Below are 26,655 nucleotides of genomic sequence, written 5' to 3' on the forward strand. Positions count from 1 at the left end.
GGGCCTTTTAGAGAACCGGGTAGTTTTCAACTGGGTAAAGCCAGTACTGTCCAGATGGGCACCAGTAATAGGAATAGCAGTCTGTGATCAGCTGACTTACAATTAAATATAGGTTTGGCATGAAAACTCAAACCAGGAAACTTAACAGAACAAAGATACTTTCAGGGATCAACGAACCAGAGACATACACATGTGCCAGGCTTCATGGAGAAACAGGAGGATGTGATACATTTCCTTAAATATTGTGGGTGGATTCATCTGTACAACATCGACACCTATATCTTAGCTAGTCAACAAGTTCCTTCTCCAGTCAGTGGACTACTCTTCTAGGGTGTGAAAAATTCTCTCTTTAAATAGACATATGAAATAGGCCAGATGAGCTGGGCCCTAAAAACGTCTTCTCCTCTCCCCAGACTGTAAAGGGGAGGCTGAGGTGATGAGCAGATGTAGGTATCTACAGGAGAAGTGTGCAAATTTAGGCGGGATGACTCCCACACAGCATGTCTATATATCTCAGATCTCTTCAAGGCTGCAAGTGCAACCAGAGGCACAAATGGCATGCATCCAAAAAGAAACTTTTGGCAAAACGTTATCCAGAAACACTTTCTAGGGTAAAGGGCTGTTAAACAACGCCAGTGTAATGGAATCAGTCTATGCTTGTTATCACAAAGAAGGACCTAAGGCATGGTTAATATGTGGCAAACTTGAAGTATGACACCACTTTCACTGAGACATGAGAGAGCCTATAACACGTGCATGGACACAGCCCACTGTGGGGCAGGACTGAGCTGTCCACCATCCTGCAGGCTACTCTGCCTATTGTAAATCCATGGACTAATTTACCCTTGTGGTTACTTGCTCGTGCGGCCCTGCTATCAAATACTTCACTCAGGGCAATCCCCATACAAATGTGGTGCTTTCTCGTTATGTTTAAGGCACAAATGGCAACGATGATGAAGAAGAAGATGATGATGATGATTATTATTATTACTGTTATGTTATTGCTACTATTAACCCTGCTGCTAGTGCTTTAACAAATTAGAACTGGGCATTCCCACGTGTTAGGCACAGCACACATATACAAAGGGTTTTCTGGAGGGAAGGGAGAGTGTAGTTTGCAGTCTTTGTCAATAATAGTCCACAGGACAACCAAAACCCATGAATCCTATTCGCAAAGGTAAAGATAGCGTCTACAGCAGGTCTAGTGGTAAAATCCCCTTTTCTTTTGTATATGTGACTCCTTAAAAAGGAGGAAGAAACTAATGGTTGTGAACTAGTCACAACAGCAAAAGCTGTAAAGGCCATTGCATTTGGTATGTGGGGCTGGTGGGTCTCAGAAAGGGGCATCTTTCTTTTCCAGACTGGTTACTGTTGAGGAGCCATTGATCCTTTGTTCCATGTGATAGCTTCTCTGCTTCCTTCCTGCCTGTTCCCCACTCTTGTCCTCCCTCATAGTAGGAATTCGTGGTTGCCTAACCAAAGCCAGCTTTATTAAAGGTTCACAGGATAATTCAATGGAACAAAGAACAAACAAACCATATTTTTAGCTTTAGAAATGTAGCTCTTTCTATATACTTGACACCCAAATTTTTTTCTGAAAAAAATCCATCTGATTTTTTTCAGAAATTCTGAAAAATCCATCTGAAAAAGGATAAGACATAATTTTTTTCCAGATTCCTCGTTTATGACATTAATTAAGGTCATTCAAAGAATTCATGACTTCAGCAAAGAAACAGGAGATAGAAGTCTCAGTTCCTTGTTCATAATTTTAGGTTTGGCAGTCCACAAAACTTTAACTACTCCCATTAATGTCTGAGGCACCTTAATTTGTCCACATCACTGAAACCAGTCTGAATGTTGTCTCCCATTCTAGCTCAGCCATTATTCTTAGTTTACTGCAGACATAAAGTGTAGACAGCTGAGCTAGTCACTACTGGCTCTAAATAGTCAATGGAAAGAAACAGACACTTTTAGGGTGCAATTCATCTAATCTACTTTATATGTATGCTTTACAATGAGCTGCTTTTACACTCTAGGCAACTGCATTTAGGCACCTGAGGAAAACTTGAAAATCTCAAAATGAGATGAAGAAAAAATTACAGAAGACATGAAACAGCACTTGTTATATTGTTATATAAGCTCAAATGCAGAAGATATACTGTCCTAGAAATAAAAATCTTGGAGTAGGTGCATATAATATTTCAGATTATGAGGGGAAAAAAAAGAATGAGGGCATCATAATGGTTTGCAGATTTCTACATTAAGTTCCTCCCAACCTTTAAATATGGAGTTCCTGCCCAGCATTGTGCTGGACTACTCAAGTTCATTGAACCTGAAAGCACCAGTTAATGCTAAATCAAAAACCAAGATGTATTTACTTTTTTTGTCTTATCCAATAGATTACATTAATTTTAAAACTAAATCTGGAATTGAGTCTGCTACTTAAACTTAGGTGGACACGGCTTCCCTTTAGGGAGCTTCCAAGGAACTATCTCTTTCCATTTACTGGGTAAGAAACTGGCATATACTTTAGAAAGATGGCTTCACCAGGTGCATAAATCTAAGTTAAAGCATTTATGCAAAGCTAAAAGGACTTCCAGTCAGAGACATCACTTGAGCATGTTTGAACTGGTGCCATCAGTCATATGATAGGCCTGGGAAAGCATTTACCCTTGGGGAAAACACAGGTATCCTACTTCCCTGGGACACCCTGACCCTGTCCATGTGTGCTGTCTCCCATATGCCATCAAGGGATGAAAATTGCCTATGAAAATCACTGCAGCCATCACATTTTTGAGTCACTTAAATGTCTGTGTAGACATGTTTCATACAGCATGTCCTAGAAGGCAAACCACACAAATATAATGCAAAGAGACAAGCAATCTGCTGGAGTGGGGCAGCTGTTTCATGACAATGATCACTGACAACTTGGGCTCTGTACAAAAGTAGTTCCACAGATCTCAAGAGGATATGTATAAAATGCTTAAGAGGAAGCATTTCCTCCATGTTTCCATGACTTAGTTCTCTGCTGGACATTATGAAATCCACAACCTCCCTCAGTTAATTAGCTCCTGCATTCCCTGAGGAATTGCTGCTCTTGGATCCAAGCAGCATGGGTATCTGCCTAGATAGTAACCACTCCTCCCTTCCTGTGCTTTTCCTCCTTTCATCTCATATTTCCTTCCCCTTTCTTTCTTCTTTTCGCCCCTTTTCTTCCACCTTGGAAGATCCCACAGAGAGAGGAGAGACTGAGCATGAGATCTTTGAACTAATTCCAGCAGGGAATTAAGCAGACAGAGAACAAGGTCTTAACAGGTCAGATGAGAAAGCTCAGAATGGGAAATAAGACATGGGTACTGCAGGGAGAGCAACAGGAGAGTCTGGAAAGAAGAGAGAGAGATGTAGGAAGGGGACAAAGTGAGAGGAAAATTAACTGGAAAAGGGTCTGAAAGTACTGTGAAGAAAAGACAGAAAGTAAGTGTTAAACAAGGAACAAAAGTGACAGAACCTGAGAAAAATATATTAAGGATGTTTCTGTGATTACTGCATTTTGCTCAATTGGAAACATGGCTCCAAATAACCAAGGAAAATATGAGGAAAGGTTTGATGGTTTTTTAGTATAATTTTTTTCCAGGGTGAGAGAATAGGTGAGACAGTTTTCGGGGGAGGATTCTAGTGATTGGATGGTTCATGTGGAGTAGGAAAATACACTGACTGTATTTCATGTGTATTTACAATCTTGCTGCTAGATTTTTGAATATTTTTACATACATTAATGTGTGTGATGTGGCTGTGGAGTTCACAGTTTAATTCTAAACGTGTGTATTGACCAAAACATGTAAAAGTGTCAATCCTGGTAGAAATGCAGAGCAGAGAAAGCAGCTTTGTTGTGTCTGTTGAGCTTTCTGCAGAGGTGAAAGCAGAAGGTGTCACAGCACTGGCAGCTTAATTGTAGTTTGGCTAGGGCTTGTCTACATGTGGAAATTTTCAGTGCTAGCTTTCCAGATGACTAGTTTGGGCTCAGTGTTTTGCACCATGAGTAATTCAGTTTAGTCCATTTTGGAGGTGAATTGAAAGAAATCACATAAAGGCAGCAGTAGCAGAGAATAATTCACTTAGAGAGTGAGGCAAGGGAAGTGCATGAGTGAACAACTGGTTTCTTTTAAAAATCCACCCTCAGACTGATTTTATAATAGCTTCCCTGTGTAGAAAAGCCTTTAGTTCCCTCGCAGTGCTGGGAGCCCACATCAGGACTTAACACACTAAGCAAGCCATTGCTATGGAGGCAGAGTTGCATAAAACTTCAAGCAAGCTGTGAGCCTTGCAAGGTGCTCCACTCATCTCTAATTTGAGGAAAATGCAACAGGGTCCTTTCTTTCTTCATTTTTGTTTCAAATGCTTTCATCTGCCCCAAGATCCTCTGCCACTTCCATTTCACAGCATGCCAGGAGGAGGATCCTTGGGCCTTTCCCACTTTTTTTTTCCCCATACATCTCCTCACAGCCTCCTTGTGTTGGCTTGGCTGGGAAGAGGTGTGAGTGGGTGTAGTAATGGAATGCCACCCTAAATCATAAAGAGAGAATCCCTTACCTCTGGGGTGGAGTAATGCGAGGGTTTGCTTCCGTCACTCTCGCTGGAGCTGCTTTCGCTCTCTGAGTCAGACTCCGAGCTGGTCTCCGATTCACTGGAGCTGCTGCTGCTCGACCCCTTGCTGGAGAGTCCCGAGGCTCGGGCGTTGGACTGTGGCACCACCAGGCTGCCAGCCCCACACACAGCCCATGGGGGTGTGGGGGCAGGGGAGGGAAGAGAAGGAAACAGGAACATAAACACAAATGTAAGAACCATGCTGTTTTAGGGAGCATACCTCTCAGAATGCCTGTGAGCTTGTCTCTGTGGCTAATGAACAGTAAAGTGACTTCAACATTACATTGCTATAACTGGGGGGAAAATACGGGGTTACTCTCATATCCATTTAAATCCATAGCCTTTGCCATCTTTTTCATCTGAGGAAGAGTCAAGTTTTCACTTCAGCTTGTCTCTTTGCCCATTCCACAGATATTTTAGGATATATTAAAAATACTAAGTGTTAAAAACCAGTATAGAAAGCAGTTTTATGCTGTCTAATGAACACTCAGCCCAGAGGTGAGAGCAGGAGACCAAAAAGGTGAACAATTAAGAAACAGAGTTGAACGCCATACTACCAGTCGTAAGTGATAATAGCAATAACCATAAAAATAACAATAATAATACATTTTCACTGGAGCCTCCAACCCCCATCTTCCATTTTGCACACTTCTTCACCTACCCATAAATGATGTGGTTACCTGTGTATACCATCTTGATATTGACAATTCAAGATCTAAGACTCAGCCTGCAAAAACTTGAAGAGCTCAGGCTTGTGTTTTTGCATGTCAGCAGTGCAGTGCTGTCAGCAGAGCTACTTGCCTTCTTTAAAGTTATGTTCGCATGCAAGTGTTTGTATTATCAGGCCTGACAGCAGCAGAAATGTGTATTTTCCTGAAACAGTTGACCATGCATATTAAAAATATCACAGTCATAAAGACTTGAGTGTGAAATATCGTATTAAGTCATCCAGCTTATTCCCCAGGCAATGGAATATTGTTCCCTATAGCAGGGTGCATTTTCTAGTGAGTTGTCCAATTTGATTTTAAATGACTTGAATGTAGCTTTTACTTTTACCCCTGGGAAACTTCTCTGCAAACTAACCCAAATTCCACTGTCAGAAATTTCTGCCTACATTCAACCTGAAGTTGCCCTTTTAAAATTTATAGTTGTTACTTATTATTTCATTGTATTACTAATAGTTACTATGATAAATTATCCTCCTCCCTTTTTGCTCTCACATTTTTGCAGGCTGTTTTCCTGCCCTACTTCAGTCATCTTTCAGACAAGGCCTTACACATTTACTTCTTCTGATCTTTCTTCATAAGTCATTATCTCCAGGGATATGGGATCATTTTTATGGCTCTTTTCTGAACTCATTCCAATTTGTCTATATCTCTCTGATAACAGGGTGCCCAAAACAGAGTGCAGCATTATAGATGGCTTCTCACTACAGCCCTACAATGAAGGGCTATTACCTTCCTGCTCCTTGATGCGTTGCTTCTGTAAACATATATCTGAGCTGTGAGGGAATGTATAGTCCATTAAAACCTCTACTTCTCTTTCAACACTGCTTTCTTCAGAATTCCTCTACTGATAGCTGCATGATTATTTGCTTCCAGAGAGATTAGCTCGCTTTTTTCCTTCATACCTGTTCTCATTTTCTTCTTTTACCTTGAAAGCTTCTAGCTCCTTTTATTTCTCTGCCCTCAGAGGTGTCTGCAGCAACTTCTAATTTAGTATCAAATGCAAACTTAATTAAATGGTTATTCACTTCCTTTTCCAGATCATTAATGAGACTGTTAAATAAACCCCACATGAAACACACTGGTACCCTGATAACCATCTCTTCCCAACTCCATTTACTGATGTTTATCATTACCCTTGTTTATGCTCCATCAGTCCAATATTGTGGCTAAAGCAATGTGATCTTGGAGATGCATTTTGTGAGAAATAATATGTAATAATTAATTACAGTTCTGCTATGTTGCACCTAATGAATTATCTTTACATGTTAATGGTGCTTTTCATTATGGAAAACGGATACCTGACACCTTGCACAAGCCACATCTGACAGGCAATTCCTGGGGCTTTGAAAAGAGGCCAGGCCATCAGAGATGCAGTTTCAACTTCACAAATCCCCATGGTCACACACTTTCTGGCCCTCTCCCTGCCTCCCCTAACATATGCTAACCTTTCCCCTCTGGACCACCTGTCTTGCACAAGCCAGTACTCCCACCACATTGCCTTTACTTGCAGCATCCCCACTGCCTTTTGCTTGGAAGCGGCACAGCTGCCTGCAGCTTTCTTGCTCCAGAGAGTTTCTGGTTGCTTGGGGAATCATGACACTGTTGGAGATCTTTCTGCACCCTTCAAAGCACAGCGGGGACAGGCAGTGAAGAAAATTTCACCTGTGATCTCACCTTACTAATTAAAAGCAAGTAAAATAAACAAGAGGAGGAAGAGCTGAGATCTATTATATTTTTGATCTTTATTTCCATCCTTGTAACTACTGGACGGTAGAGAGAGAGGCGGCAGTAAAAGCTCATGCTCTGTCAGGATGGCTTGGTGCTACACACGTGGTCACAGAAGTGTCTGCCACCTCCTGGGGGGCAAGAGGTCCGTCTTCATGCACCGGCATTAAATGTACCAGTTACAACGAGTGCCTTCAAAAAACCTGTTGTTTTGTCTAGCCATGTAGGTGTGGTAAAGACAAGATTTTCAGGCATTCGTATAACTTCATTAAGGCACAGAGGTGATAGAAACAGCTGATATGCTTGTAAAAAATTTTCATTTTTGGAGAAGGAAAATTGATATTTCGTAAACAGCTTCAGGATGCCGCAGCTTTCCACTTGTACAGGTTGACCAGTGAACTCTAGATTTAAGTTGCTCACTTATATTAACAGAGTGCAGTTAATCCCTTGCTAATAAAATAGTGAGAGCTATATACAAGCCATTATGGATAGGTTTTGTGGTTTTGATTTTTTTTCCTTAAGAGAATACAGAAAGAATATGAAAAGTTAACTGCCTTTTCTGACAGTGTAGCTTAGGGAATGTTTTTGACAGTGTCTGACTCTGATGGATTTCCAGTCCCCTCCACAACACCACTGTTACTGGAAAGTTCTTCAGAATCACAAAACATCTGCACATTTATGTCCTGCCCTTAGTGACTGTGGTTTTAATTTTTAAACCATCATTTTTATTTGCCATTGACTGAAGTATTCAGAAATTGCTATATAGGGGATGAGGGGGAAAAAACCCATGGTAATATTTCTTTCCTGTTGTGACATGAAATGTTTTTCTAGACTGCTGAATAGGAATTGTTACTCCAGCCCTAGATATAAAATATAACTGTTGGACTCTTCACAAACATCTGGAAAACTATGTTTGCTGTTCTAATGGTAGCCAATATACTACAAAATTTAAATTTTACAATATTTTCCCATTTATGCTGATACTGATGAAGTCTCCTGTCCCCCTTCTACTTTTTCAATTTTGAAATATAGCATATTCTTATAAGGATCCTCATTATATTATAGTGACCAGGGTAATAACAGTTACATCTGTCTTCATGCATTCTTATTTAAAAACCCCCTTGTTTTAAAAATTGGGGACTTTTAGTTTGGACTGCTCTTTCTGAAGGATGTAAGCAAGATCATGCAGTTAGACTGATTTACATTTTAATGGCCGTGGCACATAACATTCATGCGTATTTTGCTACTGGTTTATGCCCCAGAATTAATTACCACATCACAGAATTTGTATGTTTATTTTATGGAATTAAACAACAATTTGGGTGAGAACCACTTTTCTTTAAAGCTCTTCATCAGAACATGCACCGACTCAAGAGAGAGAGTAAATACCCTGTAAATTTGCCAGAAGCTCAGTAATAAGACCATTTAAAAACCAACACACCATCTGAAGTTTCTGATCAGATGTCTCCCATCATCCTGGCTACAGGGGACCTGGGCACCCAACTGCCATGCAAGTCTCCAACAACCTGTTTTCCTGCACTGTCGAGTGAACAACTGACCCTTCTTAGAAGAACTGCTGGATTCTTTGTAGCCTCTATTTTTCTCATATGTGCAGGTTCAGAAACCCAGTGATTTGGGGAGATTAATACTTCTTCCCCACTCAAATTAACTTGTGATCCAAGTTGAAAGGTGGAGCCATCTCAATCCCTGGACAAGGCCGAGAGGTTATTTGTCTGGGACCAGTTGTTAGCCCCATCAGGCTGCATGGCCATGGCCAGCCTTTGAATGGCACCAGTGGTTTGAACAGTTATGCAGGAAGGTGCAAGAGTTTGCTATTCAGTCAGTGGAGACAGATTCCCAAATGAGATTACTTTGGTGGCCCTCAGGAGACCTCTTCAGGTTAATCACGCTGGATCTGAGTCCCTCACTATGCTTCATATTAAACTGCTGCTTACAGCTGCACTACTTCCCATGATAATAAATCACAGTATTCAGCACAGGCCACAAGAAGTTCCCAGGCCAGGCATATGCTGCATTGCACGAAATCAGTCCCAAAGACATGCAGCATGGATAAAAGTACAAGTAAAACTGATGCAGTTCTTTACCAAATTGCAAGTATTCAGTGACAATATAAGTAGATTCAAAAGAGAAAAATCCCTCTGATGCTGAAGGATTTGCGATTCCAGTTTTTAGCTGCATTACAATATGAAGGCACTTTATACCGACTTTACACAGGCATGAATGATTATCAAGAATGCAACTCAAGGGAGAATCAGGCCTTGGAGAAATGACTCAGCCAAAGGAACATATCAGAGTGAGCCTCTCAAATACTTTTCCAGCCACAACAAAGGCTATGCAAATGCTCACAGAATCATAGAATCATTAAGGTTGGAAAAGACCTCCAAGATCATCAAGTCCAACCTTTGACCAAATACCACCAGGCCCAGTAAACCATATCACAAAGTATCTACTCATTTTTTGAACACTTTAGGTATGGTGACTCCACTATTTCCCTTTACCACTCTTTCAGTGAAGAATTTTTCCTAATATCCAGCCTGAACATCCCTTGGCACAACTTGAGGCCATTTCCTCTTGTCCTATCACTGGCTGCCTGGAAGAAAAGGCTGACACCTACCTCATCACAACCTCCTTTAAGGTAGTTGTAGAGAGCGATAAGGTCTACCCTGCACCTTCTTTTCTTCAGTGTAAACAAGCCCAGTTTCCTCAGTTGCACCTCATGGAACTTATGTTCCAGAACTTTTACCAGCATTGTTGCCCTTCTCTGGACACACTCCAGCACCTCAATGTCCTTCTTGTAGTGAGGTGCCTGAAACTGAATACAGTACCTGAGGTGTGGCCCCACCACTGCTGAGCAGGGGGAAAATGCTTCATATTTTAGAGTCCAGTTGGTCTGTGTAATTTCACTTTGCAGAAATTGTATCCAAAGCTTTCTTATCAAAAACGTCACTAACACTATCTGCTGTATTTGTGTTTGTGTCTGGAGATAGGATGCTACTTATCCAGTGTCATCTGCACAGTTGTGATCATCTAAACTATTCTTCTTCTAAATCTCACTCTACTGTGCAACTGCTAAGTGGCTGTGACTTCCCACAGGAGAGAGAAATACAACAACTAGTGAGAAGAGCTTATTTGAATAAACAAGTGACATTGTTAGGGATCACACTGTCAACATTGAGAGGTAAGAATGGAGAAGGTGATCCAAATCCATATGTCACAAACATCTGAGAAAATCCTAAGAAAGGCTGTATGAATACTTGGAGTATTTGGGACACCCAGAAAAAAGATCTATCACTGTCTAAAAGATTGAGGCCAGTTGTGGGTAAACAATACTCTGAAACAGACACCAGTCCCTTAGCTGGTATAAACTGTCATAACTCCATTGACTTCAATTAGGCTACAGTGATTTAAATCTAACAGTAAATCTGACCAAGACTCTGAAACAGTATTTCAAATTCAGTGATGAAAACATATTCCATGGTTTAAAGCTCTGTTGGCAGAGCCTCTATTTTGATTCCAGATTAAAGTATCTGAAACATCCCTTCCTTCTTCCCTCAGAGCCAACCTAAAACCCATTGAAGGTCTTTTGCACAAAACTCTCTTTATCCCTTTGTTGCAAGAAGCAAATTCCACATGGTGCTTCCTCAAAGCACAGGCTGAGAACATTGTGCCAAGATCTGTGTAAATATCTCTGCTGCCTGGCACTGAAGATACTGCATGTCTCTCATGCACGCAGTAGGGAATTCCTGTCTCAATAATTGTGAATGAATCACAGAAGCCATGAAAATGCCCACTTCTTGCTGCTGCCCCTGTGTATTTTTCAAATTCTCTTCCAGCAAAGACCTCTGAAGCATGCTTACCATGGGAATTATCTGGACTTGCAGATCAGGCCATCCCAATACTGTAACAGAACATATGGGGATATTTTCTGAGGCAACTGTAGAATGCCAAGAAATAGCACCATTAGGACAGCCTACGGAATGAATGTGGACTTCATCCATTTGTTTCAGGACAAAATCATGTTGAGAAAAGGGAAATGATACCATTAACTCTAGAATGTGCCCAGACAACAGCCAGACACCACCATGGTTTAAAATACCAGTACAAAGGCTGGTTGTGTATTTAACATTCAAAGATGAGTACAATCACAGAGCCATAGAAAGGCTTGGGTTGAAAGGCACCTTAAAGATAATCTATTTCCAACTCCCCTGATCTTTAGGGTCTGTTCTAACCCAAGCCTTTCCATGGTTCTATGCTTCTGTGATAAAAAGGCTCTGCTCTAGTATGAGGTGTGCCCCATCGTATCTGAATGACCAAATCAAATGACCCTTCCAGGGCTCCAGCCACCATTCCATACATGGGTGTAACCGAACTTCCTACGGTCAGTGTGTTAGGAGACATCCTTCATTATTCTTTAAAAAGCACTAAGATACCATTTTTCTGAAGTCAGTATGGAAGTGACACAAATTTATGGTTTTGTACCTTTGCTAACTATAAGAATTAAACCAATTAACTGTCTGAATTCTTTCCAGTTACCAATTGCAAAAACCTATCATTCTCTAACAGGAAAAGACAGCTAGCCCTGCCATGGCCTGCTGTTTCAGCCTGAACACAAAAAAATGAGGCTGTATGCTTCCCTTTCTCCAGGTAAACGATTTCCCAGGAGTCTGTTAATACCTTTTGGAAACAGAGAAATGTTTTCATACCTCATTCCTGTAATGGATGAGGTATGAAATGGGAGTCATGATGAGTGAGAGTCCTGGAGGTTGTTTGGCTTGTCACAATATATAATGCTTCTGTGAAAGCACTGCATTACCTTAGCTGCACCACCTTTGCACAGCACAGCTAATAAAGCACAGCTGCCAAGAACAGGGTTCATAGACCCCACCTATATTTTAACACTTTCCCTGGGAGCTTCTTAAATAGTTTGTGCTGACAAGACTACAAGTATCATCTGATAATGTGAACTGAATCTCTCTGAAGAGCGTCAGGTGTGCACTGTGCAATTGCAGCTTAATTGTCAGAATAGTCACTAAAGAATATTTGATAGGAAAGGCTGTTTAAAAGAACAAGCTATGAAGCTCATGCACACACATATACAAAAAACCCTGAAGAAAATTCAGTCTGGCAAGGGACATCTACTTGAGGTCTGGTTGATACTGGAGGCAGCCAAATCACAGCTCCCACTGTGAAGGAATATGGTAGAAAAGAGAAAGCCACTAGAAAAAACCCACCTTGACTAAAAAATAAACCCTCCTAAAATAAAATACCATGTAACAATTAATAGTGACACTTCTGTATAAATCAGTCTATCAAGAGGAGCGTGTGCTGGGGTATCTGAGATGAAAGGGTCCAGTAGACCTGGAGCAGCATTAACATGTAGATGAAGTGATTAGTCAGCAGGCTGACAGCTGTGATAGGAGCCTGGTGCCAGATTCCAGCGTCTGCTTTCCACTGCTGCCAAGTGTTCGCTTGTCGCTCCAGATAAATGGAGCATCAGCAGTGTTTTATTTGACCTGCTCACAAGAAAAATAAAGCAACTCTGACTTCCTTGGTGTGTTTGTCATTGACCTTGCATCAGCTGAATATGAGCAGAGAGAATCCCTGGTCCGGGCAAGTTAACTCTTTAGTAGAAGAGCAGCGATAGGGTCTTTTTACCTTGGTAGTTTAATTAGTCTCTTAATGGCTCAAAGTACAGTGACTTGAAAAGAAGAAATGACAGGCATAGCCTATGTGTCCTATACTGTTCTAGGAACATGGCTTTGGACCAATGGCCTGGAGAATGATGAACAGCTTTGAGAATAGTCCATGAACAGCACCCTTCTACCTCCCCTGCAAAATCAGGAAGCAATCTCTATAGAGACTTTTCTTTGGGGGAGGGGGGAAAAGTGGGCCAGAAATAAATTGGAATTGGATAAAGTTGTTGAGAAGATTCAGTCATAGAACACTGTTTTTGATATCCCCCTGAGGCCAAGGGCAATGCCTTTTGTGTGTTTTCCTTCATATGTACCCCAGAACTTTTAATTTTTCTTTTTTTTCGTAATTTTGGCCATGTTAGGAGTTTTCTATTTGAGATCCCTCTATTGTCTGGTCAAGGCCAGTTTGTGCCCACTGGAGATTCCTACCTCTCTTGATGGACTAGAAAGAATCTAAGATCCTAAGGATTGCTTAAACTGTGTGCTTGGTATGCCCAGCTCCTTGTGCATTGTAATCTGTATGGAAAGCAAGTTGGTTCAGATTCCTGTTCAGTCACCTTTCTCTGCTTGTCTAAGGACTGGTATCCAATATGAAGACCTCTATCCACTCCCAACTCAGTACTCCACTATTTCATTAGACCACTATCAAAAGCTGATCCCCTGTCAGATTCAATTATATCAGTACCACCTGTCTCAGGAACAGATCCTCCACTAACATTTTGAAGGTGATTTCAGCAGCCTGGTTGGCTTCAACCCGCAGAGAGACATGTTAGAAAAATAAAGGTAATTAAGCACTGGAACCGATCATCAGTAAAGATAAGGAACATCAGCCATGGTAGTTTCAGAAACCAGGCAAAGGAGCAATGCAAAATATTCTGTAGAGTGGCTTTAACCCACCGTTTTCAATATGTGTCATCAGGAGATTTTGGCTACAGTTTCACTGGATATTAGTCTGGGTGTTGCTCTTTTTGTCTCATTTATTTCCTAAAACATGAAGTATAAATGTACTTCTACCCAAGAGAACAGCAATTTTTGCTTGTGAGTGACAGCTTCATCAAGCCTCAGAAGAAAACCACAGCAGTGCAGACTAGAAAAACCTTCCTGCACTGGCCTACCATCACCTTTTCTCAGAATTACTGTTAATAAAACTCATGTTGTGGCTGGCCATCAAAACAAACAGCCTTTTGTAGTCTTCAGACACAGTCATAGCTTGCCTCAGCACAGCAGTCTTTTGCCTCAGTCAGCAGAGCCCTGGGTATGGATCTGCCTTGCAAGACCTCTTGCTAAGCTCTGGGAGTCCAAATACAGATGAACTTGTGCAGATAAAATTACTAACTACCATAATGGCTGTCCAAATGGGTGCAATAAATTTCAGCATGAGACAAACTCTCTCAGGTTTTACTGACTCTTAATGTTGCTGCTGCCAGCTTTAGTGTTACTCTTTGACTCAAGCCATATTCTGTTGTCTCCCAAAGGTCTTTTTGGCCCGTCAGCTCTAATCAATATGCTGCCTTGAGAAGGAGCTTGTTTTAAGTAGGTTTGCTCACCATAAAGAACCATATAAAGAAAATTTGACTTCTAGTCCTTGTCAGCATATATCACTCCCTATGCAGAACAGCATTTAGATGGTCTGTTATTCGAATCCAAGTGCTCTCTTTTATATGTTTCAAAAAATGACAAATGCCTGGAAAAAATGCATAGTTTTTCTACAGAAGACATTAGGCAGGCTCAGGAATGGCAAGCACAACAGCTAATAAAGCTCAGAATTGTAGCAGAGAGGATGTAAAAGCTAATTAGTTTGAGATTATTTGAAGACTTGTAAAAGGTTCTTCTGTTCTCCTTTCTGTTGTAGGCACAGCTTGTTTTCCATCGTCATCCAAAAATACTTTAATATGCTTTTAGAAAGAGTTGCCCAGGATATGCTGTTTACCTATTATTGACACATTAGCTGGAAATAAAGAATGTTTAAAATGAATTTTCAGCTGTTGAGTTTTTTGCCTGTGGTGCAGCCTTAGGTTTTCAGGGGCCTGAACCACTGGGAAAAAAACTTCTCCCATTCTGACCAGGCTCAGGTTCTTGACCCCTTATTCTGGTTTAATAACATTGTACTTTACAGCTTGGATAAGAGTACCCAGAAGTGCTCGTGAAGAGCAGGACTGGTCTGTCTAGTGAGGGTGTCAGGATCTGACGCACTGTAACTCAGCAAACACAGTGTGCAGATAATTGATGAAGGATTTTGAAGCAGAGAGCAGTACCTATGAGTAACCTTTGCTGTGCTTTCATCAGGTATAATGTGGTCTGTGAAAAACTATGAAGAAGGGTGATATGCACAAATATATAAATGTTACAAAGAGTTATATAAATTGCCCTTTACAATTCAAAGGAAAAACTGAATGTGAATTGCATCTTTTTGTTAGATGTTATCCATGGAAAGTAAACTTGAGGTTTGCTCATGCACACACAGATGATGAGGGGAGGCAGAAATAAATTTCAAAGTAAATATAATTTTATTTGCTTTATTAATCTAGAATGTAGTACCAATGTGTTTGGACTCAGCGGTTCCCCAGCTGCAACCTCCTGCAGGATGTTATCAATCCTTTATTTCTGTGAAATGTGCTACCAACTACTACGAAAAACACTAGATCTGTATGACATTTTAATTAAAAAAAAAAATTGGTCTTATACCATGCTGTGTCCTGATGTAGTTAAACATAAATCTTCCAATATACCTTTCAATCTGTATCTCACATGTTTTGCTGTTCATTAACCACCATGCATCTTTTTAGGTTTCCTATGAATTTACAATATCACTAAAGCATGTGGAGATGCCTTTGCCTATTCTTCAATACATCTTTTTCTCTCCCTGCCTCTCCCAGTGGGGCAGAAAGGGAATGCACCCATGGTAGTGGGGAGAAGGCACAGGGAGAAATATTGCTAGTTGGTACTGTGTCTCCCTCCCAGTGGCACAACAAGCTTTTGCTGTCATCTTCCTTTCTCTGCCCCCAGGCCAATAGTCCTTTTCTGGCACCGGTCTTGCTGCAGTGCCTCAAACATGCCTCTGCCTGCCTGAGCTCCTGCATGGTCTAGGAAGTGCTGTGTCAAGTGGTGAGCCTCTTCAGAGCAGGAATGTGCATTCAGCAGTGTGATCCAGCATGGAGACTGTAAAAGGTGTAGGAGTCAACATGTGTTGCTGCTGGGAGTTCAGTGCCCAGCTGTGAGGATATACATTCAGTATTTCTTTAAAAGGGTATCACATCACCTGCCTGCAGCTGGGAAACAGCTGGGGGAAAGTTGGACAGTCTGCACAAGAGCTTTGCTGAGATGAGACACAGATTTCCAGGAGAGTATGATTTTCCATGGTCAGTGCAGCATGAAAGTAACTCTTGGGGATTTTTTTTACCACCCCAACATGACCGTAAGTGCTGCTAGGCAAGCTTCAGCTTGGGGAGAAAGATCAAGCACTGGGTCTTTGCCATTAGCTTAGGCACTAGGGGAGAAAGCTAGATGACTTTGTTGATAACTACTAGCTTGAAGACCCCAGCAGGCCTTCAGACAGTTTTATTAATCATAAAAGTCATTAAAAATGGCCAATTCCTCAGGGGCAAAGTAAAAACAAAACCTTGGAAGAATGAATCAGAGCAGGCATCTCCCATTCCTAAGAGCACTCCGTTCAACATTCTCTGCAGGAAATGGAAAGGGAATATTTAGGACTGATACTCCCAAGCAATATAATCTAATGCTTTCTCAGGGAAGGGGCAAGCTTCCTTATGGACTTAGATTGCAACAAAGGAAAATATTGATGGAATTTGTGTACAGATGGGAGGCAATGAACTCTCAGTCAGTTGATTCGGAGGTTTGCATGTCACATCCAGAATCAGCAAGATAGTCTTCCCCTTTGCCTTTGCACTTAGCCTTTCCTCTTTTACTTTTTTGCTTTCCCCTGGCCTCTCCCTGGATCCAGATCTGGGCTCTGCAGTACAGAAGAGACACGGAGACCAGCAAAGTGCCATGAAGATGATTAAGGGATTGGAACTTCTTTCACATGAGGAGGCTGAGATGACTGGGAAGGATAAATACCTGACAGGAGGAAGAAAAGAAGACAGAGCCAGGCTTTTTTCAGTGGTGCCCAGTGACAGGACAAGAAGCAAAAAACAAAAGTTGAAATACAGGAAGTTCCATTTAAATATAACAATTTTTTTTTTTTCTGAGGATGGTCAAACTCTTGAACAGGTTACACAGAGAGGCTGTGGAATCTCCATCCTGGGAGCTATTCAAGACCCAGCTTTGGCCTTGAGCAACTGCTTTAGCTGATACTGCTCTGAGTGGGGGTTGGACTGGATGATCCCCAGAGGTGTCTTCCTGCCTCAGTCACTCTGTGACCCTGTTGGGACTAGCTCAAGTACGACAAACAATGGTGCTAACTAACGTGATAATGTGATAACTACATGGGTACCGAATGGTTCCTGAGCTCCATCTGGCCATGAGAGTTCCCCTGTTTTGTGCTTAAAGCTCACTCAGATGACTACTGGGTCACTGCCCCAACTTGACTGAAATGTAGACTTGGCCTCAGGCACCAAACCTACAGCTGAAACATGTCAACTGCATATCACGTGTTCACAGTTTTACCCACTACTCCATCCTCTTGCATGCTATTCCATGTTTGTCAGAGTAAAATGGACTCAGGGGGTGTTTATTAGGTTCATTTGCTGCATTTGGTGTATTTTACAGTAAGTGGAATGTGCAACAGCAGCAGCCAGAGGTTGGAAAACTTCCTTCTCCTTCAAACATTTCTGGATCTGTTTCTGAATGTGACCAGCAGTGTCTGAGGCAGCCCATCAGGTTATGCTTTATTTATTGAGCTGTACTTTACAGCACCTCTCTTCTATAAAACTGTGCTGTTAGAAGACTGCTTTACGTTTTTTTTTGGGAGTATCTCTCAAGTGCAGTTGTCTAGCATCACTGCCCAGAGCAGCTGCTGAGAATGCCAATGCACTGACAGCTGCAAAATCCCTTCTTTCTGAAGTCAGGAGTAGAAAAGATTATCATGAAATAATGGACTAATGTGGCCATTCTATCTATGCTGCTCATAAATTACATTTTGAACCTGGCAATTGCAGGGTAATTAGGAGGAGAGTAGCTTTCCTGCAGGAACATATATTTCCTCTTCTGCTTGCCTGACACACTCCAGTTTAATTTTTCCTTTGTTCATTCAGCTCAGAGAATAGCAATTACCAGAGGTGATAGCCTAGTAGCAATTTTTGAAACATGAAGAGACTTAGCACAGATATGAGATAAAAAAAGGACAGGTATCACTAGTAATTAAAATAACTTTGAATTAAAGGGACTATTGCAATAATTGCTTTTGTCCTATACTTGTTAGCACATAACCTATCATTATGAATTACTAATACAGTGAAATAACACCACTGTGGAGAATGAGCTTAAAAACACAGCTTTCCTTAACATGTTACTTCATCAGTGAGAGGTAAGTAATATTTGGGTAGACATTTCGAAATGGTAGGTGATGCCACAGCTCTGATCACTAACAGCCATGCAATTTTTCAGCCCTCCTTCCCCTTTTGGCCCTGACAGAGAGGCACAGGAAACAGGGCAGGAATTCCCATCTCAAGTAGCCAGAAGAAGGTTTCACATTATTAAAACAGATGATTTCCTTCATCTAAAAGCCTCTGAGGAGCATAAATTACAAACAACATCAAAGCAAGTGAAAAGTTTTAGAGCAGACTGTCAAAGAGGCTGCTGGGGTTTCCTTGGTAGATTTCCATTTTTACTGAGTCTAAGCCATTTGCTTTCTTTCTCAAAAAAATTCCATATGTCTGTGGATTATTTACGGTTGTTTTGGTTTTTGTTGTCAAGGGTTTTAAGGAAACAATATCACAATTATTTAACATGGGGAACTAAAGTTAGACAGACAGTGCCTGCAGTAAGAAATTATTGGGATGATCTCATGGACTAAAACTTTGCAGACTTCTCTGTACTCTCCAGGGTGAGACTAGATACAAAGAAAAGCAGTATAGACAACTGGAAAATAACTGTAAGCCTGATGCTGTACAAATACAGCAACTAATTATTCATGTTGCCATCACTGATTTTACAGGATGGCAGGATTTTACCAGTGTGGCACAGGAATAAGGGCTGCAAGATACGTTGGCCCAGACTTGAAGTAGAACTGAGAAAACTTTGTTTAATGATTATTGGAATTCATTTGATGAAAAGCACAAAGGCCAGCTGGGGTCTTAGATTAAAAGTCATCAGGGCAAGCTGTGAACCGATTCACATTAGCTTCCTAACTTAGTGTAAAGAAGTGATTCTTATTAGAAAAGGCATGGAGACACTATGTGCTGATGAGGTTATTACCTTGTCCTGAGGAGGTGGCACCTGCTGAGTGTAGGTTTTAAGTGCTTTCCCTGCAGGGAAAGGTCGTCATTACTCGCTGGGACATGCACCATGCAGGAGGCTGGTGTGTCACACCTCAGCCTGTAGCTCCTGCCTGCAAGGCCATGGGTATACTCAGCAGTGATCTACAACCAGATACCAGGCTGTATTGACCACATCCAGGAAACCAGGCTCCATCTGTGCCATGAAAGTAAGCAGGAAAAAGGATGGATCTGTGAGAAGCATTGCCACCTCTTGGGATCACCAAGCAGGAGATGTCAGTTTTAAAATCTGTCATTATCCTGGCCAAAGCTTCTGCTGTGTTGGCAGCCAGCAACCATGTGAAATAGAGATCCTTAGGAAGAAGGGACAAGGCAAAAAACTTTCTTTTTCTTTAAGGGAAGGATCCCACTTTATTTCACATATGCATGGATGCATACCTGTTTGGCCAAAAAAGGAAAGAAGTAGAAAGATGCATATTAATTGCTTGCAGGCCTAGCAGCAAATGCCAGATTCTTAGATCCATCATTTTCTGCAGGTGAATTATTCCAAAAGTTATTCATAGTCCTTACCTAGTAATTATGCAAGAAATATTTTCATAAATGTTACATCAATAATTTAAAAGCAAGAGCATGCGATTTTCAGAGTGACCTTTGACTTGAGTTTGATGGCCAGGAGAGAAAAAGAGCAGAAGAATAATCATACATGGTAACTATATGACATGAGAAGGAAATTCTAAACCATGCATGGCTGATGAGTTTGCTCTGATGGGTGGACTTCTCTGGACTGAACCATAACAGCACTAGTCCTCCATGCACCCCTGGCAAGGACTGAAGAATACTGTACTTGATTGCCTTACTCAATGCTTTGTGTTGACTTGAACATTTGTGAGGAGCTAGGTTGAAACAAGACCTGGCTGATGCGAAACTAACTGGATGTAGTTGCATCTCATGTCAAGCTTATAAGGTAAAGCTGTTTACCTTCTGCATTGAATGTGTCTGTTTGAAATCTCCGAGCTCTGACTCACTGGTTCAGGTCTTGATTGTGACCTTGATTTGATGACTGTGTTGTCCACTGTTAATCAGCGTGTTGTGGTTCTGCTGATATGATGATGTGTTTTACATTTGTTTCCTTATTTTTAGTACACAGGGCTGGCTTATTTGTTTCAAATGTAATACAAGTCATGTCAACTGAAGATGTATGTGACCTACATTACATAATTCCCATGCATGTGGCCCTGCAACCAAATAAATAACCCTAGTCCTGACAAGACCATATCAAGATTAAAACAAAGATATTAAAATATCTCAGTAAGAAATTAAACAAAGAAAATCTCAGAGTTGCACTACTGCCTTTAACAAGCTCTTCACCAGGTGCAAGACAAACCTAAGGCAATCACTTCCTAACTATGGAGTATGCTTGTTATATCTTAGCTTTGGACACATGTTGGTAATTTTAGAGTCATCGTGGCCATATGAATTGGGTGTCACTTCTGAAAAAAAAACAAGTGCAACTTTTGGGGGTAGTTATTCTTTTCAGTACAAGTGCAGAAAGTGTATTTGAACAGCCCAAACATTCACAGAAGCTAAGCTTTGACTCAATCAAACTGTAGCCTATGACAACCTGAAAACAGTACCAGAAAATCTGTTCTTTCAGATATGGTATGGCCTTAATAAAAGTAGTGCCGAATTTCTTAACAGAGGCTCATCTTTCCTCCTTCCAGATTTTACCTTCCTTCCATGGTGTCCCTTTTTACACTGGCGAGACTACCTATATGTTTCACCTCTTCTTCATTCGTGCAGCTCTTGATGAACGAGACGAGTGACTGGCAGGTCCATACAGTTACAGAGTCTGCAGTTACCAGTTCTTCCAGCTAACCTCCCAGTTCAGCAGATGAACACTGGTGCATGATATTGCTGTGGAGCTTAACTCCAAAGCACACAAGGAGTGCATTGTGACACTGGAGTATGTCTTCTCCATTTGAGGCAGTGGGAATTAATTTGCCATACGTTCCCTTATTTAATCAGAGAGTGTTTTCATAATTTGTTGTAATATATTTAAAAGGCTGGTGTGGTAAATGGCTGACACGTGAACAATTAAAACCAGATCCACAATTTACTGCTGCTCCATAGTAATACCAGATTTTGGTTATAAAAATAACCCTAATAATTTCAGTAGGGCAACTCTGTCATAATTCCCAGTCTAACCAATCTGTGAGACCTTACAAAGGCAGAGGACAGCAACATACAGTGGACAATGACAGAAATTTATCATGGCTCTTGTTAAATGGCTAATGCTGCATTTTGACCAAATGGAAGAAAATAATACAAAATACATTTCTTAGAAAATAATGTAGCGTTGGCTCAGATTAGCTAGCGACATCAAATGCTGAGGCGCTCATTGCTTCAACAGTGCCCTTTGTCTGCACACATAAAGAATATGCATGGGGATAATTCAAGGCTCCAGGAGTGGGGCAGATGTACTTGCAACACAAGGGAAAATCTCCTGGATAATCAGGTGTCAACCTGCTGCGTTTCATCAACATTAAGTCCCTTACAGTAATTTAGGAAAACAAAAAAAAAATTATATAATGCTTATAAAACATCAGCAATCTGAGGTTAAAATTTGGTTGCACTTGACAAGCACATAATATGCTAATACAGAAAATGGTGTAAAAACAGAAGTTGAAACAGAGGTACATATGAACCAATACATCTCTATCAATTAGAGAGTGATAATCTCAAAGGAGTGTTTAGGTTTTGCTGTCTTCTCAGGCTGTTCTCTGGGTTTGCACAAATGACTTTGCAGTTGTTGCTTTCCCCTTCAGCTTTAACAGAGAGAGGTGCTGTGCCGTGAGTCTCTCTAGCAGGAGAAGGGAGAAAGCTGAGGGTGATCTGACAGCGGGAGAAGCCCAAAATTAGGTTCTTCTCAGAGCTCCACTTTTCAACATCATTATTTCAAAAATGTAGGCTACAGCTTTCATGTCAGAATACCAGCACTCTCATTTTTCTATATACTGGTGCTCTTCCCACAAGTCCTGTGGGAGATGTTTGCACTAGGGGTGCTCGCACCAGAAAGTTTCAAACTGGAAAAATGAGTGTGCTTCTTATTAGGTTCAGCAGACTGGGAATATGCCAGGCTTTTATAAAACTGCTCATTTTCTGAGTCTTAGCTCTTTCACCACTTTTTTTTTTTTTTTTAATTGAGCGCGAGACAAGCTCTATCTTATTAAGTGAAAACAAAAGAGTGAGAAGTTGGAAATTGCCAGGAAGCCTGGGAAAGACCGATATTCAGCTGAGATTTCATTCCATGTTTTCCTGTTGACCTCACAGGCTCTCAACACAAGAGCTCTGAGTACATTAAAGAAAGGCCACAGTCTCATTTGGTCCTGTGAACATTGGCAATATGTTATGGGGACAATATACAAGCTTGAAAAGGAAAAACCGCAGCAATGTCCCCATGCCCTGGAGGTTTTGTCTGGTGCAATGCTGTTTAACCAGAGCACTGTGGGGTTTTAAATGGCCATATGAGATTTATAGTAGGTCATGACCAGATCTCTTTTCAGGGCAAAGTTTGAAAAGTCCATTTGTCTCAAAATTTAAAAAAAGAGTCTGGTAATTCTCCAAGGTTTTTCCTCTTCCTTCAGGCAACTATTTTTGCCTGGCCAGAGTTCCTAAACCCTCCCCAAGAGCCCTTTTAATGTGGGAATTATTGTCCTAGTGTTTGCTATCAAAGAAATAATACTGAAGATACAAATATTTACAAACTCACTCTAACTCCACATGGTCAGTATCAAGCTTATTAAGTTTTAGAAAAAGGGACGGCATGACCTTAAAGAAGTAGCTTCAGGAAATCAGTATTCGAGGGCATTATTAGGAGGGAAAGAGTGATGGTTACTGCGGGGAGTTGAGTGCGAGGACTCAAGGAGCAGACAGAACCCGTCATGGCCAGCTGATGGCGTGGCTGCCCCACTGTGGGGCCGGCAGCCGAGGGCAGCCCTGGCTGGATGGGTGGCAGTGCCGGCCCTGCTGCTGCCCAGCTGGGCTGTGTCCCACCCGTCTCAGCCAAAGGAACGTGCCGGTGTCCCTGGGGCTGCAAAACAAGGCAACAGGGCTGGCCCTCACCACAGCTGTTTCTCCACTGTCCTCCTCCAGTGATGGGGTCCCCATCAACCTTTCAGCAGTGGGTGATGCTTGGGTACCCTCCACTGGGCTGCACTCATGACACTGCAAACCAGAGGGGCTTGGCTCCTGCTACACTGGGGCAGCTGGAGGAGACTGGTAGGAGATGGGGTTCCAGGGAGGGTTCCAGGCACCCCAGTGGGGTCAGGGTGGTTTTGAAGAATGGGGAAGGGGCAGCCTGGGCACGAAACACAGCAAGGGTCCATGATATGCAAACAGAGAGGCTCTGAGACAAGGTCCCCTTGGGAAACTTAGCCAAAATCATGGAAATCTGAGGCCACGTGGGGGAAGATGCATGATAGAGGCTGCATGTCTGGTTTTCCTCTTTTCCCTCTAAAAGGAATGTAGGAAGGAAGAAAAGGAAGATGGGAATGACAAGCAAAGTCCTTCAGGGCTGCTAGGAACCAGGGTGTAGCTGCCCCCTAACCAGCACCTTCCCCGCCAGCAGGCATCACCTTCTTAGACATGAAACAATACAAGCCTCCCTGGGTATGCACAACACCAGGACCACAGCAGGTCCTCGAAAAAGCATATTAAAGTGTCTGAAAGGATCATTGCAAAGCAAGAAATTTACTTGGCAGGTCTCTAGGACTTTTCAAGGGGGGATTTTTATCTATTAAATCAGAATCATGGGATTTTTTAACCCCGCTCCCCTGTTCTGGGGTTTGTTTTTTCTTTTTTTTTTTTTTTAATTTGCCAAACTGTTCATTTAGAGCAGTTATGTTTGGTTGTGCCAGTAAGTAATAAGTGAGAGCTATTTGTGAATTATTTGTCTGCTAATTTTTCACAGAGAAGGGCCTCTTCTGTGTGAATGTGTGGGTGAGAGGCAGTGTCCTGCCATGAAAAAGAGTTCTGTGCCTGAGTCAAGAACGAAAAAACACTTTAAAATCTTGATAGCAATCTAACACAGAAGATACACTGCTATGCAAAGTAAATTTTGTTAGATATAAAATACCTACCTTTAAAATAAACAACTTTCTTTTTGGCTAAAATGATGGAAGATTGCAGACCATATTAAAGAAAGCATGTGTCATATTTATATCACACCCCATGGAAAAATACCTGATTTAATTTAAATAATTTCTATTTGTTTCTGCCTTTCAAAATGATAACATTTTCAGGTTATAGAAATGCAATGTCTGAACTTAGACTTTTTACACCCAGTTTCAATCCAGGCCTAATTTTACTTCTAAGTTAAAAACACATTAGAGCAAACAGTCATAATATGATCTGGCCCCTCTCTGACTGCAAAAAGGGCAGCCTACTATAAATACAGTCCTTGAGAGAAGGAAGGTCTTCCATTCGGAGAAGGAATTTGAAATTTCATGCCATTCCAGTTTGGAACAAAGCCCTCCAATTCTGAATTTACCCATGAAACAACCTCAAAAGAAAGCAATAATAATGAAAAATAAAGCAGAAAGTGCTTGGTCTGGTAATTTGTAAAGAAAAAGTCACCAGACAGACTCCCTGGAAATGTTGAGTGAGCAAAAAAAACCACTTGTAACTTTAGAAAATGAGCCATTTGAGATTTCTAGTCTCAGTTTACATCAAAAAGGTTTCAATGGTTCCAGAGCCTGAACACTTTCCCTGCTCATCAAGTTCCCAGTGAGGGTCTTGGGGAGCTAGTAGTGCCCTACGGGACTTCTGCTGTCCCTTCACACCAGCATATGTGAAATAGCTAAGTGGTAAAAAGCTGTTCCATCCTAAGAGCTTTGTTTAATTTCACAAATGCTCCAGTTTTTCTTTGGGAGAAAACCCAGGCTGTTCAAACATTTCCTTTCACTGAAATGCAAGAAACCTAGAACAGTATGAACCATTCCTCAATGGTAGAATAAATCCAATACTTTTCCAAGGGGAGAGGAAAGGATAAAAATCTCCTGCGACTTACATCAAAATCGAGGCAGTCATGAAAAAAAGGAGGAGACATCTGGATGGGACTGCATGGGGGAGCAAAGTATCTCAGATCACAGCAATGTGACTCCTTGCAGGAGCATTTCAGGCCTGCTTCAGCCACAACTAATCCCCACGGAGAAATCACAGGGTACCTCACTCTTTGTACTGACTCATCCTATTTTTTTGCCTGCAAGGAAACTGGACACAGTTCTGCATCTGTGTAGTATCCTCTTCACCCCTCAGAGAACAAAGGGCCAGCCAAAGCACAGACTGTGTGTTGTCTCCACTGGGGCCTCATGAAGACACTGTTCTGAGGAATCCCTTGCCCATCCTGGGCACAAACATATCTTTTTCATGGCACTGGCGTCCTGCAGAACCTGACTGCTCTCCCCTGAGCAAACCAGTCTCCCCTTTCCTTTTTGCTTCCATTGTTGCCGGAGTCAGAACAAAAGCAAGCGCAAGGAGAAAATGCTCTTGAATCTAAAATTAAAAAATACAGAAGGCAGATAGCCTTACCAGGGACAAAGGCAAACCCAGAAATTTAGCTGAGATTTCTAAACCACCTTTGCAGGAAGGCAGGAAAAACCAACTGGAGCAAGCATGTCATCATCCATGGAGCTGATGCCAGAAAGCCCTGTTGTGCCTCGCTGATTACTGAACGATTAAAGCTTGAAGGGGGGATCTCCTTCCATCTGCTGCATGGACTGCTGCCTCACTCAGAGGGAACTGAGATTTCTCCTTTGCATTGCTGCACCTGCTCCAGAGACTCCCTGAGCTACAGCTAGGACACGATTCACAAGCACACAGGGGTCATAAGTCCCAAACTTGTGCCATGTAACTGGACCAGGCTGAGGTGTTACTGCTTGCTATGAATTTTCAGCTTTTCTTAAAATAAAGTGGTAATGAAAGTGGTGATTTGTGTGAACAGCGCGGCCGCCAGTTTCCTGCTCTTGGTGCTGTGTAAACCTGAGCTGTCTTTCATCAGACTGCCAGGAAATAGATACAAATGTATTTAGAACATTTCACTTTTTGCAGCATAGCACTAAAAATAGCACAATATGTCACTCCTAGTATAGGGCTCTCTGTTCTCTTATCCCACTGCTGAAGTAAGAAAGGCATAATGTTATCAACTAACTGTTCTCCCACCTCTTTGAATGAAGCAAGTTTTAGCTACAAGAATTACTTTCAGGGTTAAAATCCCTTGTTTTACAACAGGTTCGTTGCCTAGGGGGACTTTTATTGCCCAGAGGGAGCATAGTGTTCAAATCTCATTGAAATATCACAAGTAGTATTGATAACAAGGAAAACAGAATTCATTAACAAACTCACTGCCTATAGCTACACACTCATGATATATGGACATGGTGTTCAGAGCAT

The 26,655-nt window shown here is 41.6% G+C and overlaps 1 protein-coding gene across 1 annotated transcript in view; it reads right to left on the reverse strand.

Moving 5' to 3' along the window:
- Nucleotides 1–26,655, reverse strand: part of AFF3 (AF4/FMR2 family member 3) — a 318,503-nt gene that overhangs the window by 42,645 nt on the left and 249,203 nt on the right. Inside the window, 1 exon segment of the mRNA XM_039548666.1 lies at nucleotides 4,591–4,756. Coding sequence (XP_039404600.1) covers nucleotides 4,591–4,756 — 166 coding nt within the window.

The sequence above is a fragment of the Corvus cornix genome, chromosome 1 (assembly GCF_000738735.6).
Source record: "Corvus cornix cornix isolate S_Up_H32 chromosome 1, ASM73873v5, whole genome shotgun sequence".
NCBI lineage: Eukaryota > Metazoa > Chordata > Aves > Passeriformes > Corvidae > Corvus > Corvus cornix.